Raw genomic sequence first — 20901 nt, 5'->3', positions numbered from 1 at the left:
AAAATTGGCCAAAGACCGGTTGTCAAAATAGATAAAATTGCAACCATGGTATAATAACAAATCGACTTGCCTATTCAGGTCAAAGCCTGACCAAAATCCTCACCCGATCTGTGTTATCTGTGCAGTTTAGTTCATTTTTCTATAACATTTAGAAGCATTTTACATTTTTGTATTCCTATCTAACTGTCTTTTGAGTCTACTGAGAAGCAAACCCAAGTTCAGTTCGACCTCCCCTCCACTGAAACTCAGAGTGTAGGGGATTGTGACCTTAAGAGTTGCAATGGTCCATTTTGCACGCAATGAATGCTGAACCATAGTTTAGCTCTACTGGAATACACTTCACAGTCAGGAATTGATGGCTGTTGGGTCGAATACGGCCCTCTATACTTTTCTATTTGGCCCTTGGAACCGTCCTCAGGCCACACCCCTTACTGGCCCTGCCCTGCTTTTGCCTGCCTGGAATGTGTCCTTGAAAGGATGGAGAAGGCACAGGTGTGTGGAAACCCTCTGATACGGCTGACTGCATTAAGTTATGCATCACACCTGTTGCTCCACCTACTTTTGTACCTGGCCCCCACCCACCACTGGCATGCAGCTTGCAGCTACCAGTCAATGAGGGAATGCAGCCCCTGGGCTGAAAAAGCATTATTAGCTCCTAAGTCTAAACAGCATAGTCTTCATGGCCTTCCAACACCATAAATTTGCAAACTTGATTTGCAGTCCACGCCTATTCTCCCAGCTTGTTCTCTCCCACACCTGAATGGAGTTCCACTGTCAATGCAATTTTTGCCTGCCTGGTTTTCCTGCCCCACTTCTGGCACCCAATTCTTGCTCCCGTTTTGTTCAAGCAAAGGGAGCAGCTTCTGACCCTAAAAATAAAAAGCAAGCCTTCTTTCATGTGGTCCCTGCAATGCCTGCGAAAAGGCTTTGTTATTTTGGAGGGGTTTTTTGAGTTAAAATTTTTGATTCTGCACATGCCAGCCTTCCGCAAAGTGACAGCCCGCCTTTTCTACCCGCCTCTTGCAGTGTTGTAAATGAGGTCGGTGACTGGAGCAGCGACTGTACAGCCCGGCCACACTGTCAACACGGACTTACAACATATTCCCTAGCCTCAAGCGCATAGGTGGGTTTGCCTAAAGTCCTCTTCATGAGCTCTTTGTGAAAATACAAAGACTGTGACTGTTGCTGAGTCAGCAAGAGAAAAACACATGGATTAAAAGGGGTTGAGGGGAAAGGGGGGAAAATAGACTTCTGCATTTACTGCTTCTACAGCAAAAATAAACAGATAGCTCTGCTTAGGTCTGACATCCACATTATCATCTAACACAGCAGAGGTACCCAATGTGCTGCCCTCCAGATGTTTGAACTATAGCTCCCATCAGTCCCCAGCTGTCAGGTGGAACCCAACTTGTACACCCCAAAAACACAAGGATTCCCACCCCCAGCAAAAAACAAAAACAGAATCAGTTTCAGAATGTGTGAAGAGGGAGACCAGTTGAGTCAGCGGGAATTGTTGTGTTGGTGGGAGGTTGACTTTCAATACAACCCACTATGACCAGTGGTTACACCACAGGGACATTTGGAAGGCACCACATTGACTACCCTGGATTTGACCCCACAGAGGGACACCCAGAAAGCCACACCTGTTATTGGAAAAGATAAAGCAGGAAATTCAGGTGCCTGGAGATGAACAGATCAGAGGATCATCTTGCTAAGCTGTGAGGATGTCTCTGCCTGGGGCCTCACAGTGCTTTATCTTTGTGGAAAATGGGTAAGCTGTAGAGCCAAACCAAACTTTTATTTTTTGCGGGCGAGGAAACTGATGCGTTTTCGCATTCTGGTGATTTGGATTTCCAAAAATCGACACTGAAAACCTAACCACTCAGCTCTAATGCCTTCCTGGTGGGTGAAACGAAAGACTGAAGTTAGTGCAAAATCCCCAAAACACCTCTCCAGCCTCAGAGTTGTCAAATCACTTGGGGGGGGGGGTAATAAATAATCAGAACTCCACTGTGGATATAGAATATCAAATCTTCCCTGCATGGTCACATGCAGGATTTTTTTTGTCATCAAACAAAAGAAAACTGTGGGGAGGGGGGTGCTTCTGCTCTAGTTAAGAGACTTTGCTGCAAGCAGATCCTGAAATTATGCATGCGGTTGAAAGCATCTTCAAGTGTTCAACCATCCAGGTTCTGCTTGGGGCAAAAGAGTCAGATGACCCACAATGTATGGATGCAGCCAATGTTAGTCCTTCTCAGAGCAGACCAATAAACCCTCAGCTCTGTGCTGAAGAGGGTTTTTTTTGGGTGGGGGGGTATAGAGAACAGTCAGGGATATGTTCCCCAATCAGCTCTAAGCAGCTCTGATGTACTGTGATATGTTAGGAAAGTCGTGCTGCTACTCTGTTCTGAAGTCGCCCTCTGCACATGCTCCACAGCTCATCTGTTCGTAAGGTTCCTAAGAAACAGCAAGCCATAAATTTGGAGCTTGTCTGAGGCATCAGGGTACATTCAGCTCACCATTTGGCATGTCAAGAAGAACTCTGAGACACAGAAGGGAGAAGTCCATGTAAATAAATATTTTTTTAAATACCAAAAAATCCACACATCTATCATGCCAGTATAAGCTTATTAAAAAAGTCTTCCCTCTTAGCTTTCTACAGGCAGGGAGTCTTCGATGCAGTAGGACATTCAATTATGGGTTTGTGGTCTGAAGTAGAATGACCACATGATTTTCCAGATGGAACATGATTTCCAGGATATATTTTCCAGCACGGATGGGACTCAAGAGTGTGCTGTGGAGTTGTTAGATCACAACATGGAAAGTCAGCCCTTTAAACCCAGTTAGCCCCGTGAATCAGCAAAATCATTCCATTTATAAGAACAGTGAGTATGTACACAATATGAAGGGCAACCCCTCCCCCACCGAAATTTAACTGCAATAATTCAAACCAGGACATAAAATAAAATTTCACAGGCTAAAGACTTTGATTTATATATCTTATATACCGACTGTACACAAACACAGGTGAAAGAATCACTACAGCTAGATTGCAAGAGTATTAAGGTGGAATATCTACACATACTGAGGGCTACTATTGGCTATATGCACACACACACATATATAAAATGAAACAAGGTGATGATCAAGTAACATTCCTGGTGTGAAGTGAAGAGTTAATTACACAGTGAGAAGGAAAGGGAAATCACATCAAGAACTTCCACAGAATGAAAACCACAAAAATTCAAATGAAGAGTCAATTTTGTTCACTGGCAAAGTCTGGCTCATGGCAATTTGCTTTCATGGTGGCAAAGGAATCCACCCACTCAGTACAGGAATGATCTGACTCAAGTCAAGTCAAAAGGAGGGAGGAAAGTCCATCAGGTGTAAATGAGAGAATCAAGTTGTGCATTGAAGCAAGATCTGCACATTTAAAGCATTACCATACCACTTTAAACAGCGATGGCTTCTCCCAAAGGATGCTGGGAACCATAGGTGCCAACTCCTTTGTGTGTCTTCCAATAAAATATTTGAGGGGGCAGCCCCCCCCCCGTGATGGGTATCACTGCTTTTCATTCTTTTCCACATTTGGACCTCGTTTCTCAACTTGTAAACGGGTTGCTGGATGGCAAGGGAACTGGGACTGGGCAAAGCCCTCTGACATCATTTCTTACGGCCCTTGTGAATGGAGCAGAGAGAAAGAGAGAGAATGCAAACTGCAGGTTCCTGGAGCTCTGCTGGAATGAGTGAGTAAGTGGCTGTAGTGGATCATTAAAAAAACCCAAAAAACCTAGAAGCACCTAATTCAGATGAGTAGGAGAGAAAAGGTCTCCACCTGTTGTTGTTAATCTGCCCTTTACACCAAGACTTCCAGGGCAGGTTACAACCATTAAAACACAATATTAAAAAGCAATTTAAAACAACTTACTGTCACAGAAACAAGGCGAGTCTTAAAAATATGCCCTAGCAGGCAAATGCATAATGTTGCAGCCAGCCCTTCTTGATTTTGGGCAGGTGCAGGGAGGCAACCAGAGGCCTAGAAATTTGGGCTTGAGGAGAGTTGGGTTCAAGTCCCTTTTTAACTTTTAAGAATTCAGAAAATCTCACAGAGCTGTTTTGGAGATAAAATGTGGGGTGGGTGGGCACCTTCCACCCCATCTGTTGCTAGGATTGGGGGCAGGCTCATCTGGGTCCTCAAAATGTTTTATTCAAGGTGGTGTCTCTGCTGGGAACTGGTCTATTAAGGGTGCTGAGAGTTGTTAGAAGACCCCTATTTTCCCTCCCAGAGCTACAATTCCCAGAGTTCCCAGTGGGATTGTTAAACCACTCTGGCAATTGTAGCTTTTGGAGGGGAATAGGAGCCTCCTAACAAATCGCAGCACCCTTAAAAACTACAGTATCCAGGATCCTTTAGTGGAAGAAGCCATGATGTAAAGTACCGTACTTTGCCATGTATAAGACTAGGCTTTTTTTTTACTAAAAAATAATGTTAAAGGGGGGAGGTCTTATTCACAGGGGCAATCTCCCCCCATTTTCTTAATTTTGAGTCCCCAAAAACAAGGGGCGTGTTATACACACAAAAATACGGTAGTTTGGAGTGCTCTAAATGCCTAGCTTAAGATGTGGCCTTTAAGTCATGCAAACTCTTCTTTGGGGAATTTTCTGTGGCAGAGCCCTGCCAATTAAAGGTTCAGGGTGTTACGAGAAATAAAAAAAGCTCCTGGACGTGCGAAGGCTGCATCACCGCATGATGCCATGCCTTCTGTTGTCCCTCCAAATTGGCTGCACTTGGACCATTGACTCAACTGCAGTCCAGAGCTACATATTTGCATTGTGGTTTCATTGTGGGGGTTTTTGACAGCAGCTTTTAAAATTTCTCAGAGGTCACATCCACTCCATACATATAATGTGCACTTCCCCGCAAAGAATCATGGGAATTGTAGTTTGTTGAAGGTGCTGGGCCCTGTTGAGGGGAAAAGTACAGTTCCCAGGATTTTTAAGAGGGGGTGAGCCATGTGCTTTAAATGTGCAGGTTGTGTGTGACGAGAACTTGTATGGTATGCATTAAAAACATATAGACAGACGCACAGGGAAGAAAGGGGGGGGGGATGGATGCAGTAGGAAAAACAGATTCAGTTACTCAAAGAAGTCATGATTGGATGTGCAGTTTAGGACCCAAGAAAGAGACAGACAGAGACACACCCAGAGGCAAACTTACCCCGCGTTTTAGGCTCCGGAAGCAGTGGATTTTGGGTTTGGAGGTCATGAACTCGTTGAAGCGGTGGGAGAGGGGCTCCTTTTGCTGCTTGGGAGACTGGGGGCCATTAGGAACAGCGGAAGGTGAGGCAGAAGAAGAAGGGGGCGGAGGAGGGGGCTGATGGGGGGATGTTAAAAGGGACATAAACTACGTATAAGAGATGGAGAAGTGATAGAATTAAAAAAGGGGAAAAAAACGGTTACAAAACAAACCCAGAAGAAAAAGCACGTCCGCAAAAGAAAACCGAACAGAAATGAACCCAAAAGTGCGAAAAAGCAATGTTTCAAAAGCATTTTTTTTAAAAAAAAGAAAAGCCATGGTTTCCCCGCCTCCCCGCCCCCAAATAAAATTTATATATATATATATTGCATAAAGGGAAGGATCAAGGGTTGGGAAGGTGATTGTTTTTAACAATAAAAAAAGATTTGTGTTATTAAAGGAGCATGTGATGGGGGGGAATGAGTTTTAGTAAGTGGTCAATGCAAAGAGTTAATGCACGGCATTCCCTACCCCCACCCTGCACTGCCAGAAATCCTCATCATGCCACATGCAAACAAGATGAGAGGGTGAAGCGAAGAAAATTAGGAGATTCCCTTCCACAGCCCAGTTCCCTAGCCCTGATTATACAACTGGATTCATCAGGAACTTGTTATCTCGGAGTACAAGCGAATTCCCTCTATGGAAAACACGATGAGTCATACGGCAAAGCTACCAGGGGCCCCCACTTTCAAATCTCTCACCCAGCTATGAAGTTCACTGTGAGGCCTTGGCAAGTCACACACCCTCTCCCTCTCGGCCCTCTCCACGTCAAAGGTACAAATGGGATAAACCCACGCGCCATTGCAGGACCCTGAGATTCTTAGATGGCGGGCAAGATGAAACTGTGGAAAGCTCATATTTTATTTAATTCATTTGTTATTTGAGAGCCAGCGTGTCGCAGTGGTTAAGAGTGCTAGACTGGGACCTGTGTTGACAATGGTTCGAATCCTGCACCTAGCCAAGAAGCCCACTGGGTGTGACCATGGGCCAGTCACTGCCTCTGAGCCCAAGTAAGAGCACCCTTGAGCTCCTGGGAGAAAAAGGTGCGAGATAAATGAAATGAAATAAATAAATAAATTTGTACCCCACCCTTCTTCTCAAAGGATTAAAAAAATAATAATTCAGTGCATTTCTTTACATCAAATTCTGGCAGGCAGATGAGGATGGGGCAAGCAGGGATGGGTGGATCTGTCAATTCTGGTTGCTTTGTGTTTCTCTTTTCTCTGTTTTTTTTTTTTTGGGGGGGGCTATCTTTTCATTTCCGTACATTTCCAAATCAGTTTGTGACTTTTTTCTTTCTTTCTTTTTAATAATAATAATAATAATAATAATAATAATAATAATAATAAGTCCTCATGACAATTCATCAGTATTTTAGTTTGAATTTATCCTAACATACATGGTTTTTAAGGCAATTTTCTCTGACTTTTTTTTTTTTTGCAAAGCAATTTGCCCTAATCTGCCAGGGATCCTTTAGCTGTGATTCCTGCATTGCAGGGGGTTGGACTAGATGACACTTTGGGCCCCTTACAACCCTACAACTTTATGATTCTAATATAATGCATCTTTGCATGTTACTTTCACTGACTGATGCATTTTCATGAACATTTTACCACTGCACACACATTTTTACACATGTTACTTGAGCCAGAGAACTGCATCACAAAATTTGCAGGCATTTCGAACGACAGCTGCATTTGGATAGTGTTTTAGAAAGCTCAACTTTTGAAAGTTTGCACTTAAAACGAGGACTGAATTCATCCCCCATTCCTTGGCTCATGTTTCCATGTGGGTGTGGAGGGAGTTATCTGCCAGCTGGATCAGTTGACATCAGGAAACCCAGGTGGTTCTTAGAAGCTTATTAGGGACTCCTAAATATCACTGGAAGAGATCTGGGATGAAGGAGAGGGGCTGGATGTGTTCTGGAGGCTGTGATCTCCATCCACACGGGCCTGGGCAGGGCTCTGTGTGAACAGTGTGCCCTAGACTACTTCCCAGACTCCTTAGTGAGAGTTCTGTGACATATATCCACAAGTTCACCAATATAAGAAGAGCCTAAAGGGAACCCATCTAGCCCAGCCTCTTGTTCTCACAGCGGTCAACCAGATTCCCATGGGAAACCTCTTTTAAAGCCATCCAGGTTGGCCATCACTGCCTCCAGTGGAAGGGAGTTCCACAGTCTATGCGGCCTGAAGGAGGACTTTCTTCCATATGTCCTGAACCTTCCAGCATTCAGCTTCATTGGATGCCCACAAGTTCTAGTGTTAGGAGAAGGGGAGAAAAAACCTTTTCTTCCCTCCATTTTATCCGTGCCATGCATATAATTTTATTAATTTCTGCATCATATTACCTCTTACTTGCCTTTTCTCTAAACAGACACCCTGGCATGGGGAAAGGTTCCCTGAAGACTGGGAGTTTGAAATAGCACTGTTTGCGACTAATAGCCTAAAGCTGGGAGGATCAAGGAGACAGAAATGCGTACTCTCTAACCCACTCTTGAACTTCAGGGGACTTGGTAGGAGGAAAGGAATCCGATCAGACAGAAGGATCCTGTTAGTCACACACACCCCCCCGAATGCAATGGGACTTCAGGACAGCATGCCTTCATGCATCGATGGGGAAAAAGAGAAACAGTAAATACAAACGGGGAGAAAGTTACGAAGGCCGGCAGGAAATGTAAATGAATGGGGAATGAGTTACAAAGGGTAATCCAAAACATTTGCTGCCCAGGCCACAGATGGAGGGGCCTGATGCACTTGTGTGCCAACATTTATTGCCCAAGTCAACTGCCATGAGCAAGGAAGACGTGGCTATTTAGGAAAGCTCTGGCAAACTAGTACCTATGTGGAACCAATGAGTTAACAGACACATGTGGGCAGATGAGCTAAGAACAGATTATAGACTAGTAACTTTCGTATCCTTGTCCACAAGGCTGACTGTAGCATGGCAAAATGCGAGCGGCCTAAGAGCATCACACGGCCATTGTTGGTACATACATTGGAGCAGATGTTTGGAATAATAAGACCTCATCAAGCAGGTTTTTAAAAAGAAAAAGAAGGTTGCATCCCATGAGTTCAGTTATGTTGTGGAAAAGCAACAGAGAGACAGGCATCAGGGATGCAGTAAAGGAGACAGGCATGTTGTTAATTAGCTGGAAAGGGATGAGCGATGTGATCAGAGGGCAACAGGCAAGCATGAGACAATGAAAGCAGAGAGCAACTCTTTGGGATTGAACGGGAAACTAAAAACCACCATGGCAAAGACATGACAACTCAAACAAAACCAAGCTGAAGAAAACAGCTTTAAAAACAATAAAAAGCAACACAATATTTTTTTGAAAGTACATAGAAATCATAAAAAACTTTTACAAATTAAAGCAAAATCCAATAAATTAAAAATATTACAATAAATTACAAGACATCAGCTATTAGTTCTTAGAAACTAATTTCTAATGAAAAAGAAAGAGAAAAGAGAGAAGAAAAAAGTCTTCACTGCTGGGATTACAAAGTAACACACAAGTAGCAAACGACAAAGCTACTGACACAACTAAGCCGAAATCTGGAAAAAAATAATCCGGTACCTTGTTTTTCTTGATGAACGGCCACAATTTGCCCTTGGATTTGCTGCTGAATCTGGACTCCGGCTTCCCATCTTTGGAGTTTGTAAGGCTGGAGTCAGAGACGGTGCGCTTGATTGGCTGGGTGAAGTCCTCAAAATCGACATCACCTGGAGGCTCGAACCCAGATTTGAAGGCTTCTACCACCAACTTGGAATCCTGAAATGATCGGGACAACACAGAAAACAATGCTAATAATTTGTTGTTGTTTTTTTAAATGCCATTGATAAGTGGTGTACCAGACAGAACTAGTAAGTACACTGTACACAGTCAATATGGAGGCAGAGCTGGCCGGTAGGTTCACAGACTGAAAGCAGGTCAGCCTTCATAAAAACTCAAAGTGAGGAGCCGGTCTGAGTGCTTATGTACATCCAGGTGGAGTCCTATTGGTCTACTTGTGTCATGATGGCTACTGGACTAGAAGATGCAGTACCACACTCCAGCCACTAGTGGTGCTCAAGCAGAGAAGACCAGCTCAGCAGCAGCACCTTCTGGCAAACCAGCCCAATGATGCACAGAGGATTATAGTTGCCAGAATGCAGTATTACTCACTTTTTTGAAAAAAGTTTGTGACGTGAAACTCCTCTGATGGAAACTCAAAGCTCCTGGGATTGTCTGTCTTGGAAATCTCACAGCCCTTGAATTTCCCAGAAAGATGAGTTTCAATAAAAGGGCTTCATGGCTTAGTGGTATTTTTGAATTATTTCTGCAATTTACATACCAATTAGTTACAGACATCTCTAAGTGAAGTAAAAGAACACTCAATACAATGAAAGTCAATACAATGAGTGAAAACATTAGAATTCCATTAAAATGTCTGCAGGAATAAAAAAAGAGAAAAATATCCAGTAGGTATTGGAAGTTTAACAACGAGGGAGCCTTTCTCATTTTGGGGGGGGGGGGGTTTCCACAAAATTTGGCTCACAATACTGAACGCAGCACGGCTCCTGGTGAATATCAGCTGTGAATCTGAACCACAAAAACTACCCAAAAGACCTCAGGGACCAGACAGGGATATAAGGGATCAGGTGGAGATATTCTGGACCCAAACTGTTGGATATGCTTTGCATGCACATAGTCCCATGCGTAATCCTCAGGTAAATGGACCTGAAGGCCTCTGCCTGAGATTCTGAAAAGCTGTTTGACACTAGTTTGATTACTAGGGACGGGTGAATCTGTCATTTTCAGTTTCTTTCAGTTTTTCATTTTTTCAATCTTATTCTCCATATTTCCACATCTGTTTCCTTAAAGTCCTTGTGAAAATTCTTCAGCATTTTAGTGCAAATTATTTTCATATACACATTTTTGCATGCGAGGTTGCCAAGCATATATATCTACATTTCTGCACACAAACCTTGGTTGGGAAAACTGCATTTCAGTCTGCTTACTGTTTCAAAAAGTATGAATTAGGAAAGTTCACTTTTTAAATGCAACCTGGTCCTGAACTGAATTTCCCCCCACTCCACCCCAACCACAGGTGTTATAATTTCCCAGAAAGGCAGGGAATGGCACAACCGGTTTCCTGCTTAGCGCCCCCCCCCCCCCCGCGGAAAGCAAGGGTATCTTATTTTTTCCTTCATCCTGTTCCCAGTAGGATGTGGAGGGCAGAGCTACAGCCACAAGCATGCTGTGGCACCCACATGTGGCACCCATGGGGGGAGGAAGAGGTGGATAGAGGAAGAGAGAAAGCCAGAGATCAAAACTGAAAGAGTAAACATGTCAAATGATAATCACATTCTGAGGTTTTGGGGGCAGTGGCATCTTCCTCCTCTGATTCCCCAACCTTTAGAACTCCTTTTTAATTGCTCCCCCCCAAAAATACATATTACATACTTCCCACAACAATCCAAACATCCTTCCACTACAATGGAGCTAAAAATAGCCAGTCCCTTTTCTGCAGCAGAAAGGGATAGATGTCAAAAACAGGAAGTCAGAAACCCAGAACAAATTGATCTTCGTCTGCCCCTGGCATAGCGGGGAGGGTGGGGGCAGATCCCACACAGGTTCACTTGGTGGTCACTGCTGGGAGGGGTCCTCGTCAGCTGTGTCACCCTCTCCATCTTGTTGGAGATGCTACAAGGGGGGAAGCAGAGGCCAGAAAGGGGGGGGGAGGGAGTGTAGGGTGGGTAGTATGTGACTTAAGTAGTATAAGGCTAGAGGCAAGTGATCAAATTTGGTGGCAGACCTATTTTCCACTTGGGGATAGGGCAAAGCACTAATTTTAAGCTGGCCATACCTTACCGCTGCTGTGTTTTTATTTCAAAATGTAAGTAATAGGGGAAAACAAAAGAAAAAGCCAACCAGGTCCAGACCGATCACCATTCTCCATCAAGCATCCCTGAAAACCAATTTGGCAGAGAATTCAGCAGCCGTGTTTCTTAAAAAGAAACATTGAACGTTGAACTCACATGCTTCTGATCAATGGATTCAGCTGCTTTTGTTATCTCATCCAGGCATTTCCCAATGATAGGGATCACCTGCCGGTCCACCTCCGCAAAGGTCTTCATGGATTCGCCTATCCTGATTATCCTCCGCTCCTCCATTTCTTGAATTTTCTGCAAGTGTAAGAATCGGCATTAATACAGCGCTTCAACGCGTGAAAAGCTTTTCATGTACGTTATCTCGCTTGCAACCCTCCTAACAATCCTGCAAGGTCGGCCAACATTGTCATCGCTCCCTCAAAATAGCAAACTCAAGTGATGACTGCTGATAGGATTTGAGGCAAAAAGGAGAAACAAGGGTGATACCTTTTGCAGGACAATTAAAAACAAAAAAGGGTTAACCTCACAGCAAAACAGGATGCAGAACAAGCATGGGGAAGGGTACGAATCAAAGCCACATATTTCCATGACTATGACCTGCAGCCTGATAGGACACTGAGTTGCTCAGTGCCAACTCAAAAAAACATGTTTCTTTTTGAACTTCAACCCACCAGAGGGTTGGGGTCAGGGCAATGACATAATTCCCAGAAGGACCCACAGATAGATTTTCTATATAGATTTTCCAGATTTATAATAATAATAATAATAATAATAATAATAATAATAATAATAATAATAAAACTCACTCAATGTTTTTCTTCTGGTTGTCAAAACAATAAGCTGGAGAACTAGCTGCACCAGGCCTCTTCTCCCTCAGCCACCCCATCAGATAACCTCAGAAGGGCTCATTTCGTTAGCCAAGCCCAGCTCCACCTCCTGCCCCTGAACTGTGATGTTATGTTAAAGGTAAAAAGTAAAGGGACCCCTGACCATTAGGTCCAGTTGTGGCCGACTCTGGGGTTGTGGCGCTCATCTCACTTTACTGGCAGAGGGAGCCGGCGTACAGCTTCCGGGTCATGTGGCCAGCAGGCCTAAGCCGCTTCCAGTGAACCAGAGCAGCGCACGGAAATGCCGTTTCCCTTCCCGCCGGAGCAGTACCTATTTATCTACTTGGACTTTGATGTGCTTTCGAACTGCTAGGTTGGCAGGAGCAGGAACCGAGCAACAGGAGCTCAGCCTGTTGCGGGGATTTGAACTGCCGACCTTCTGATCAGCAAGTGGGTTTAACCCCAGCGCCACCCGCATCCCTTATGTTATGTTACTATTTATTAATATGCCACCTTTTGGCCAAAAGAAGCATCCCAACACAAATACAGACACAAACATAGCCATGCAAATACAATACTGTACAATACAATACAAATTGAACTAATATTTCAAAAGTATTAAAATGCATACAATTTCCTCCCCTAAAGGCAACAAATTGTTCTGCACAAAAATGTTAAGAGGGAGCAAGAATAGGTACTTAAATAGCAGATCCTCCTTTTAAGGTTCCCAGCCAGGAGGTGGGGCAGCTTGCTCACATTACAGCCTGTGCCAAGTGATTACTGTCAGAACAGGTGTTTAAGAACTGGTGCTTGGGTATGATCTTCTCCTCTGACCTCCCTGCCCATTCCCTTCTGTGTCATGGTTTGTTTTTTTTAATACATTATAAGCCTGAGGAAAGAGGTGGTCTTGTTTTAATTGACTGTGCATAAGCCACTCCTGGGAGCCCTTTTGGCTGAAGAGGGGGTACAAATGCTCTAAATAAATAATCAAATGAATAAATAATAAATATGCCTGGTTCTTGCAGAGGTGAAGGAAATGCTGCTGAAACCGAATAGATGTTAAAGCTGACTAGCAATCGTGCCTTGCTAGGGGGAAGCAAGCCAGGGGCTTATCCACACAACTTTCCTCTGCTCTTTTCAGGCAGTCTGCAATTTAAAGCACTGCTGTGTGCCTCCCCCTTTTTGGGCTCCAGAGCTTTCCCCATGCAAACCCACTCTTTAAAGCTCAATTGGAGCAAACATCAATCTGCTGGAAACTAGAATTGGCGTTTGCTCTGATTCAGCTTTAAAGAGTGGGTTTCCACAGGGAAAGCTCTGGGCAAACAAACACTCAGACACAGAGTATTACATTGCAGACCTCTCTCTGGAAAAAACGGGGCAAAAGGTAGGGTAAAAGGATAAGCCCCAGGTTTCCATGTTCAGACATTACACTAAGCTAATCCCTTCTAGGTTTGTCTAACCCATTGCACAAAGTGGGCAAAAATCAGGCTAACTTAGGATAGGAGAATCTATCAATTCAGTTTATCATTTTTCAATTTACAACAAAGGTTTCACCCATTCTTCCAGTCTTAAGTTCAGTCTTCCACATTTTTGTATCAGTTTGCAATTAAAAAAAGAAAAGGTCCTTGTGATGGGATGGTGAGCTGCTTGTGCGTAAAATCCTAGTCCCTCAGAGTTTGGTTAAGTCCACAAACCTCTGTCTGTGACGGAGCTCCTTAAGCATGGCTCCATCAGTCGCTCGTAGAATCGGACAGTGGGCGTTTACGGAACTTCTTCCAGCATAAAAGCTCCTTAACGGAAACGCGTCTTCTGGACTCTCGGCGTGACAGTTTCCGGCGAGGAGTAGGTGTCCCTATGGGAGGTCCTGAAACCTCCCCACTATTTTCGCTGGAAGTGTCTCTGAGCCCTCCCTCCGACTCACTTTCCCTTGGAACTCCACCTCTCCCCCTGCTGGTTCCCTCCTCAGCTGAATGGTCTCTCTCAGCCTCTGTGAGCCCTTTCACCTCCTGCTCCTCCGATGGCAGTTCCCTGACAGTCCTCATAAAAATTCATCCGTATTTAAGGGTGATTGATCTGTCCATCTTTAAGCCCAGAAAATACTTTTATTCTGAAGATGTCCATGCAGCTGCTTGGTTCCCCCTTGCCCCTACTTTACATTTCTGATGTTCTTAATCATTTCATGACACATTGTTGGGAAAACAAGCAAACAATCTATTTGTAAATGGGGGAAACAATTGCCCATTTCAGCTGTAACCAAGGCAGCTGGGCAGTCCAACCTCCTGAGGTGATTGCAAGACATCCTCTCTGCACATGCCCAGAAGCCTATTTCCCAGGCTAGGCACTGCAGACTGGCCATTAGGTGACATCCACAAACAGAATTAAGTCTGTGACATTAAAAACAACCATCAGCAGTGAACGTTCAGCCTTGAAGGATAATGCATCTGATGCAGTTCATACATTACTGAGGCCTGAGACTTGCAAAATCAAATTCAAGCACATGCTTTGGGGTGGGGGTGCTGTTCCTGTTTTCAGCTGACACCAGCCCACCCCATAACAATGCAAAAGTTTTTTGCTCATCTCACAGCTGCAGAACAGAGGTGGCAACGGAACGAGAAACGGTGATGTCACCATCCAGCTCCCTTGAACAATAGCTATGGGCTCATCCAACCACCCTGCGATCTCCTCCTCCACCACCAAGGGGCTACTTGAGCCCTAGACAAGTGGAAGAGCCACTATGCCCCCCCCCCCGGGGGGGGAGGGCAGCAGCAGATATCCATGCCACTGTGGCCTTGGCTAGATGTTTCAAAGCAGTAGACACGGAACAAGCAGAGTGTCGCCATTCCAGCACTGCCCCACCCCACAGCTGACAGCCAATATCATGGAGTGTGGCAGGCAAAGCAACATACAGAACTGAATATATAATGATAACCAACATGGTGCCCGTTGGCCATTGTTGGACTACAACTCCCATCAGCCCTTGCAAGGACAATCCGTTCAATTAGGTTAGCCCATTTGCACTGGGGCAGATCCAGTGTTGATTCTCCTTAGAGTAAGCCCACTGGAACTAATGGGCATGGCTAGCTCCAGTTCATTTGCTTCAATGGGTATACTCTGAGTAGGGCTCAGCTGAATGCAGGCTTTTCCAGCTGGATAAATCGGGTTTTACCATAAGTGTCTGCTCATTAAGGTTTTAGTCTTGCTTTAAAGTGTGTGTGTGTGTGTGTGTGTGTGTGTGTGTGTGTGTGTTAAATTATCTTAGATATAAACTGCCCTGATGAGGTGGTGGCTCAGAAGACAATTACAGAGCAAAACCAAGTATAAGTCACTGAGTTCACATCTGCACCTTGCACTTAAAACACATGGCTATCCCCGGAAACTGTAGTTTGTTCAGAGCCCTGGGGACTATAGCTCTGTGACGGGAAAACAGGATTTTTTTTGGCAGGGGGAAACTGTGTGCTTTAAATGCACAATGTGGGCATAACCTAAGAGATGGAGAAAGTGGGTCGCTAGAGGAGCTCTCACCTGGAAGATGTTAGGGATGTGGGTATGATAATGGTCATGCTGCTCATGGTTGAATCTCTGTAATGTGGAGGAGTATTCCGCTTTGCTCTCTTCAGCCATCTGATGGCGGAGCTGAGCTTGCTGCCGTGCCTGGAGGAAAAAGAAAAAGATAAAAGTCTCAGAGACTTGGGTGACCTGGGGAATTAATCCTGTATCATACCACTGGCATGGTGCATGATGCTTGCCAGATACAGTGCACATTTTGGAGGATTGCCATAGTTCATGTGCCCCCTGTAAACAGTGTTAAAGATAAAATAAAACAATCATTTTTTAAGGCAACCAACTAATCCGCTTTGATTGAGCAGCCTGAATTTGCTGGTATGTGATTGAATCCCTCCTGAAAAGAGTGAGTCCCCCTTTATTGTTAGTCCTTGTTATAGATTACCAGTGGTATGTTCAATTTGATTGCATTTTTATTAATATGACATGTTTTCTTTATCCTATTGTTTATTACTGTTACAATAATATGCACAGAACATTGGAAGCCGCCTTATACTGCCTTAGGTCCATCAGGTTCAGTGTTATCTACACTGCCTGGCAATGGTTCTCCAGGGGTTTCAGCCAGTAGTACTTGGGAGATGCTGGGGATTGAGCCTGGGGCCTTCTGCATGCAAGGCAGGTGCTCTGCCGCTGGGCCAAGAACCTTTGGGCAAACACTGAAAGGAAAAGGTGCCGAGAGAGTGATTCAGCGGGAGTGCAGAAACCCTCTCCTTCCCCCCACTCCCTGCCTGTTTTTATCATTAGTTTATTTTTGAAGCCTCCCTGTGTGTCTGCCTCTCCCGGTCCCTGTCTTGTTTATCTACTCGGAGGCGGAACTACAGTTTTGGCAGGCTGCCTTTTGGTTGAGGTACAACAACACAGTCTTTTGCTGGAGAAGTGGGAGGAGGGAAAGTCCAGCTAACTTTGAGCTTGGAAATCAAATTTCTGAATAGCTGCTAAGAAGCCTTGGAGATGCCTCACTTCTGAGAGCCCGGGTGGAGAACCTTTTTCATTCTCTTCTGGGCAACCGCCCCTGCTCCGCCCCGCTCAGGGGCAGCATGCCGGTGGTGGGTGGGTCCAGAAGGAGGAGTGGGTAGAGCAATGGATGCAAATTTTACCTCTATACTGTAGGTTCATTTGAACACATTCACACACACATCCCTTTCTAGCAGAGTGAGAACAACGTAAGCCACCTTGAGCTCCCTGGAGAAAAAGGTGGGTTAAACAAACAACAAGCACTGTAGCAACCAGATAATTAATCTAATACAAAGACCGATTAATATGCGTCCAAAAGATGCACAATCATACATGTGTGCTACACCCAGAAGTGACTCAAAACGTCACTCAACATATCACGAAAAGGGAGAAATGAGGATGGAGGGAACGAGGGGCGCTTATATGCACTGTTGACACACAGGGGCGGGGAACAGAACCCCCACACAAAATGATAGTTGACTGTAATTATCAACGCTGGCTGGCTCTCATTGGGCTGGTGGGGCAGAAGGCAGGAAGACCTCCAGTAGGTGGGGCCAGAGCCAATGACAGGCAAAGCCGCTACAGTGGTACCTTGGGTTAAGAACTTAATTCGTTCTGGAGGTCGGTTCTTAACATGAAACTGTTCTTAACCTGAGGTACCATTTTAGCTAATGGGGCCTCCCACCCCCGCCACACGATTTCTGTTCTCATCCTGAGGTAAAGTTCTTAACCCAAGGTATTATTTCTGGGTTAGCGGAGTCTGTAACCTGAAGCGTCTGTAACCCAAGGTACCACTATATCTGTTTGGTTGTAAGAAAGCAGGCAGGTGGAGGTTGGCTGAGGGAAGGTTGAGGGTGGTGGGGCATAGGGTTGCCAGGTCAGGAGCACTGAGGTTTCAGGGCCAAACCTGAGACCTAGGGGAGGCCCCTGGGGATGTCACAGGGGAAGGGCCTAGAGAAGGAGGTTAACTGGGAGAGAGGAAAGGAGGAGGGCAACCCAGCCGCTGCAAAATGTCTCTGTTATAATCTGCAGCCAGCTACTGCCATATTGGACCTAGACTCCAGCTGATGCTAATAATTACACATATGCTCAGAGGTGCCCTCCTCACTTTTAGCCTCCTTGGGGCTGGTGGTGCAGAAAGCAAGGAGGCCACCAGTAGGTGGCGCCAGAGCCAATGGCAGGCAGAGTCACCTTCTAAGCCAGCAGTTCTCAACCTGTGGGTCCCCAGATGTTGTTGGACTACAACTCCCATCATTCCTGAGCTCTGGCCTTGCTAGCTAGGGATGATGGGAGTTGTAGTTCAACAACATCTGGGGACCCACAGGTTGAGAAAGGTTATATCTAAGCAGTTGTAAGAAGACAAGTAGATAGGGGCTGGCTGAGGGCAGAGTGGGGGGGGCAGTGCACAACATGCTCCAATGGAGCAGCCTCCAACTGATAATTCTGTAGGCGCTCAGAGGCACTCCCTTCACCTTTATCCTCATGTGTTTTTGGCTCTGCTGAAAGGCCTCTGTGGCAGAGACAGGAAGAGAGGGCATCTGGGCCACAGGCGGGAGGAGAAAAACCCAGCTCAGATGCCTGCGGCGAGCAGGGAAAGAGAGCCAAAATGAAACAGATGGGAGAAGAGCTGGGGAGAAAACATTAAGTAGGTTGCACAAAAAGAAAATCAGGAGGCTCCAGGGTGAAAAAATCCTAGCCAAGGCAGGAGTTCGGGTAATGCTAAAACAAAAGGGATTGATAGGGGAAAATATTTGTGCAAAGATTTTCTGGACGGGCTGACAGCAGCCATTTGAATCACATGGAATGGATTGACCCAGTGGGAGCCTTCCTGCAGAGGAGGCACCCTCTGTTGCCTCTTGTGTGGGACCCTGACCTGGACCTTCCGTGCCTTTCTCACACAGCCTCTGCCTCTGGGCTTCAGGGGGTGTGATTCTTTGATCATTCAGACGCTTCCTGATACTGCAGAAATACCAGCCTGAGAGAAGAGGTTCCCTGCTGCCTCTCTGTATCGGACCTGCCCCAGGCCTTCCTTGTCTTTTCCGCACAGCCTCTCCCTCTGGGATTCAATTGATGCTGAAAAAATACCAGCAAGGGGTGGGGAGGGGGAGGCAGCCCTGTTGCTGTTCTGTGTGACTCACAGCTCCTGCTTGAAACCCTGGGAAGGTGCTGCCAGACAGTGTGGAGAATACTAAGCTAGAGACAGACAAGTATAAGGCAGTTCCTTACATTCCCACTGCATTCTGAACATGCTGACAACACTTCCCTCCACCCCAAAATTTATTTGCCAATCGTGTTTTGCCTCTATTTCCATTGGCACCTCACAACTTGAGTTTGCTATTAGAGGGAGTGCAAGAAGAAAGCACCAAACTGACATTTAGCTGGACTTGGATCCATTTTAAAGGTGTTGGAACAAAAGAAGGGGGGGGACAGTCCAATTTAATGTCGTTCAGGTCAGTAAAGTTGGGGGGGGCGTAAAAAGGGAAAGGCTATTTAGCCTGAGTTTCAGAGTGGAATCACATGGTCATAGAGTTGGGACACCAAGGGTCATCTAATCCAAACCCTTGCAGTGCAAGAATCTCAACTAAAATTTCCATGACAGATCAACCCCTGCTTAAAAACCTCCAAAGAAGGAGACCCCACCATCTTCTAAGGTAGTCCATTCCACTTTTGAATGGCTCTGCCTGTCACAAAGTTATTCCTGAAGTTTAGTTTGAATATTTGTTGTCTGAATAGAGCATGGGTAGGCAAACTAAAGCCCAGGGCTCGGATGCGGCCTAATCGCCTTCTCAATCCGACCCGTGGACGGTCTGGGAATCAGCGTGTTTTTACATGAGTAGAATGTGTCCTTTTATTTAAAATGCATCTCTGGGTTATTTGTGAGGCATAGGAATTTGTTCATTTCCCCCTCCAAATATAGTCTGGCCCCCCACAAGGTCTGAGGGACAGTGGATTGGCCCCCTGCTGAAAAAGTTTGCTGACCCCTAGAATAGAGGAAAAGCACTCTGGGCCTCCCCTCAAACTCACCCACTAAATGCCTGGTCAGGAGCTCCCAGAACTGCTGCTGGCTTCTAATGATATAAATAAAAAGCTGCCGAATACCAAGTCAGGCCATTGGTTCATCTAACTCAAGATTGCTTAGGCTGGCTGGCAGTGGTTCTTCAGGGCTGCAGATTTAAACTTGGACCTTCTGCATGCAGAGCAGAAGCTCAGCCCCTGAGCTACAGCCTCTCTGTATGTGATCATAGTTTGTGAGCAAAGAATCATAGAGTTGGAAAGGACCCTGAGGATCATCTAGTCCAACTCCCTGCATTGCAGGAATCAAACCTGCAACTTTGGCATTATCAGCACCATGTTCTAACAAACTGAGGAAGTGAGGCTTGATGAGAGAAAAAACAACCACCCTTTCCTATAACTCCTGTTAGGAACCATCCTTTCCTATAATACCGTCTTGTTGTTCTCGTTGTTCAATTGCAAACTCTGTTTTGTGTTTCTAAGTGTGCCCCTTTTAAAATGTCAGTGCAAGAAGAGACTTGGCTTTATTTATTAACTCCCATTTGCGCCACCTCTCCTCCAAGGAGCTGAAGATGGGGCACAGAGATCTTCATTAAGGGGAAAAGTCGTAGCTCAGAGCACCTGTTTTGCATGCATCAGGTCCTGGGTTCAATCCTCAACAGCTGGGAAGGTCTCCTGCCTGAAACCCTGGAGAGCCGCTGTCAGTCAGTGCAGACAATACTGAGCTAAATGGACCAATGGTCTGACTCAGTTCAAGACAGCTTCCTGCAAGAAGATTTCCTTTCCACCCCCCAGCTTTCCAAAAACTTCAAGAACTGAGTGACCCAATAAGGATATCCAAAGCTCAGTAGCAGCTTTTGAGCTAGTGACGAAGGGGAAAAAAGGGAAGATAAATGGGGGCAGGTTCTGAGAGTCTCGTGAGCCGGAGAGAGAGAGGCTGTTTCCCCAAAATGGGCAAAGAATTGAAACGCAAAACAGAAACCTGTGGTCTTGAAAAGGAGAACGGCTGAGAGGCTCATATCCCCAAACTGCCGCCAGCCAGCTTTTGCCGCTCCAGCAGAGTTTAGGAAGCAAAAGTCTTGGAGTTAAATGTTTGCACTTTCAACTTTACCAAGTGCAGATGTGGGGGAGGAGGCGTTAAGGTGGATGGGAACGTTTCCCAAGACACCCATCGTAAAGGCCAGGAAGTGGGCTGTGCAGATTCCTGAGAAGCACCAGCCCCAACAATTTGGAAGCTGTGTGCTCCCCGCTGACAGCTCAGGGTCAGAGCATCTGCTTTGCATGCAGAAGGTCCCAGGTTCATTCCCAGACACCTGCAGGCAGGTTTTACTGTTTTGGAGACAGTGATTTTGTTAAGATTCATCTGTAAATGCA

At 45.5% G+C, this 20901-nt stretch overlaps 1 protein-coding gene across 17 annotated transcripts in view; it reads right to left on the bottom strand.

Moving 5' to 3' along the window:
- Positions 1-20901, bottom strand: part of FNBP1 (formin binding protein 1) — a 114631-nt gene that overhangs the window by 19349 nt on the left and 74381 nt on the right. For 10 of the 17 annotated variants that reach the window (XM_053374113.1, XM_053374111.1, XM_053374114.1 and 7 more), the window contains exons 7-10: positions 15523-15651; positions 11321-11467; positions 8877-9071; positions 5219-5404 (exon numbers count right to left, since the gene is read on the bottom strand). In XM_053374113.1, the coding sequence (XP_053230088.1) occupies positions 5219-5404; positions 8877-9071; positions 11321-11467; positions 15523-15651 (657 nt within the window). The remainder of the gene's footprint in view (positions 1-5218; positions 5405-8876; positions 9072-11320; positions 11468-15522; positions 15652-20901) is intronic. The other 7 variants (XM_053374124.1, XM_053374125.1, XM_053374128.1 and 4 more) reach the window with 2 other exon arrangements.

This window comes from Podarcis raffonei, chromosome Z (assembly GCF_027172205.1).
Source record: "Podarcis raffonei isolate rPodRaf1 chromosome Z, rPodRaf1.pri, whole genome shotgun sequence".
NCBI classification, from domain to species: domain Eukaryota; kingdom Metazoa; phylum Chordata; class Lepidosauria; order Squamata; family Lacertidae; genus Podarcis; species Podarcis raffonei.
This window is presented reverse-complemented; position numbering and strand designations above follow the sequence as displayed.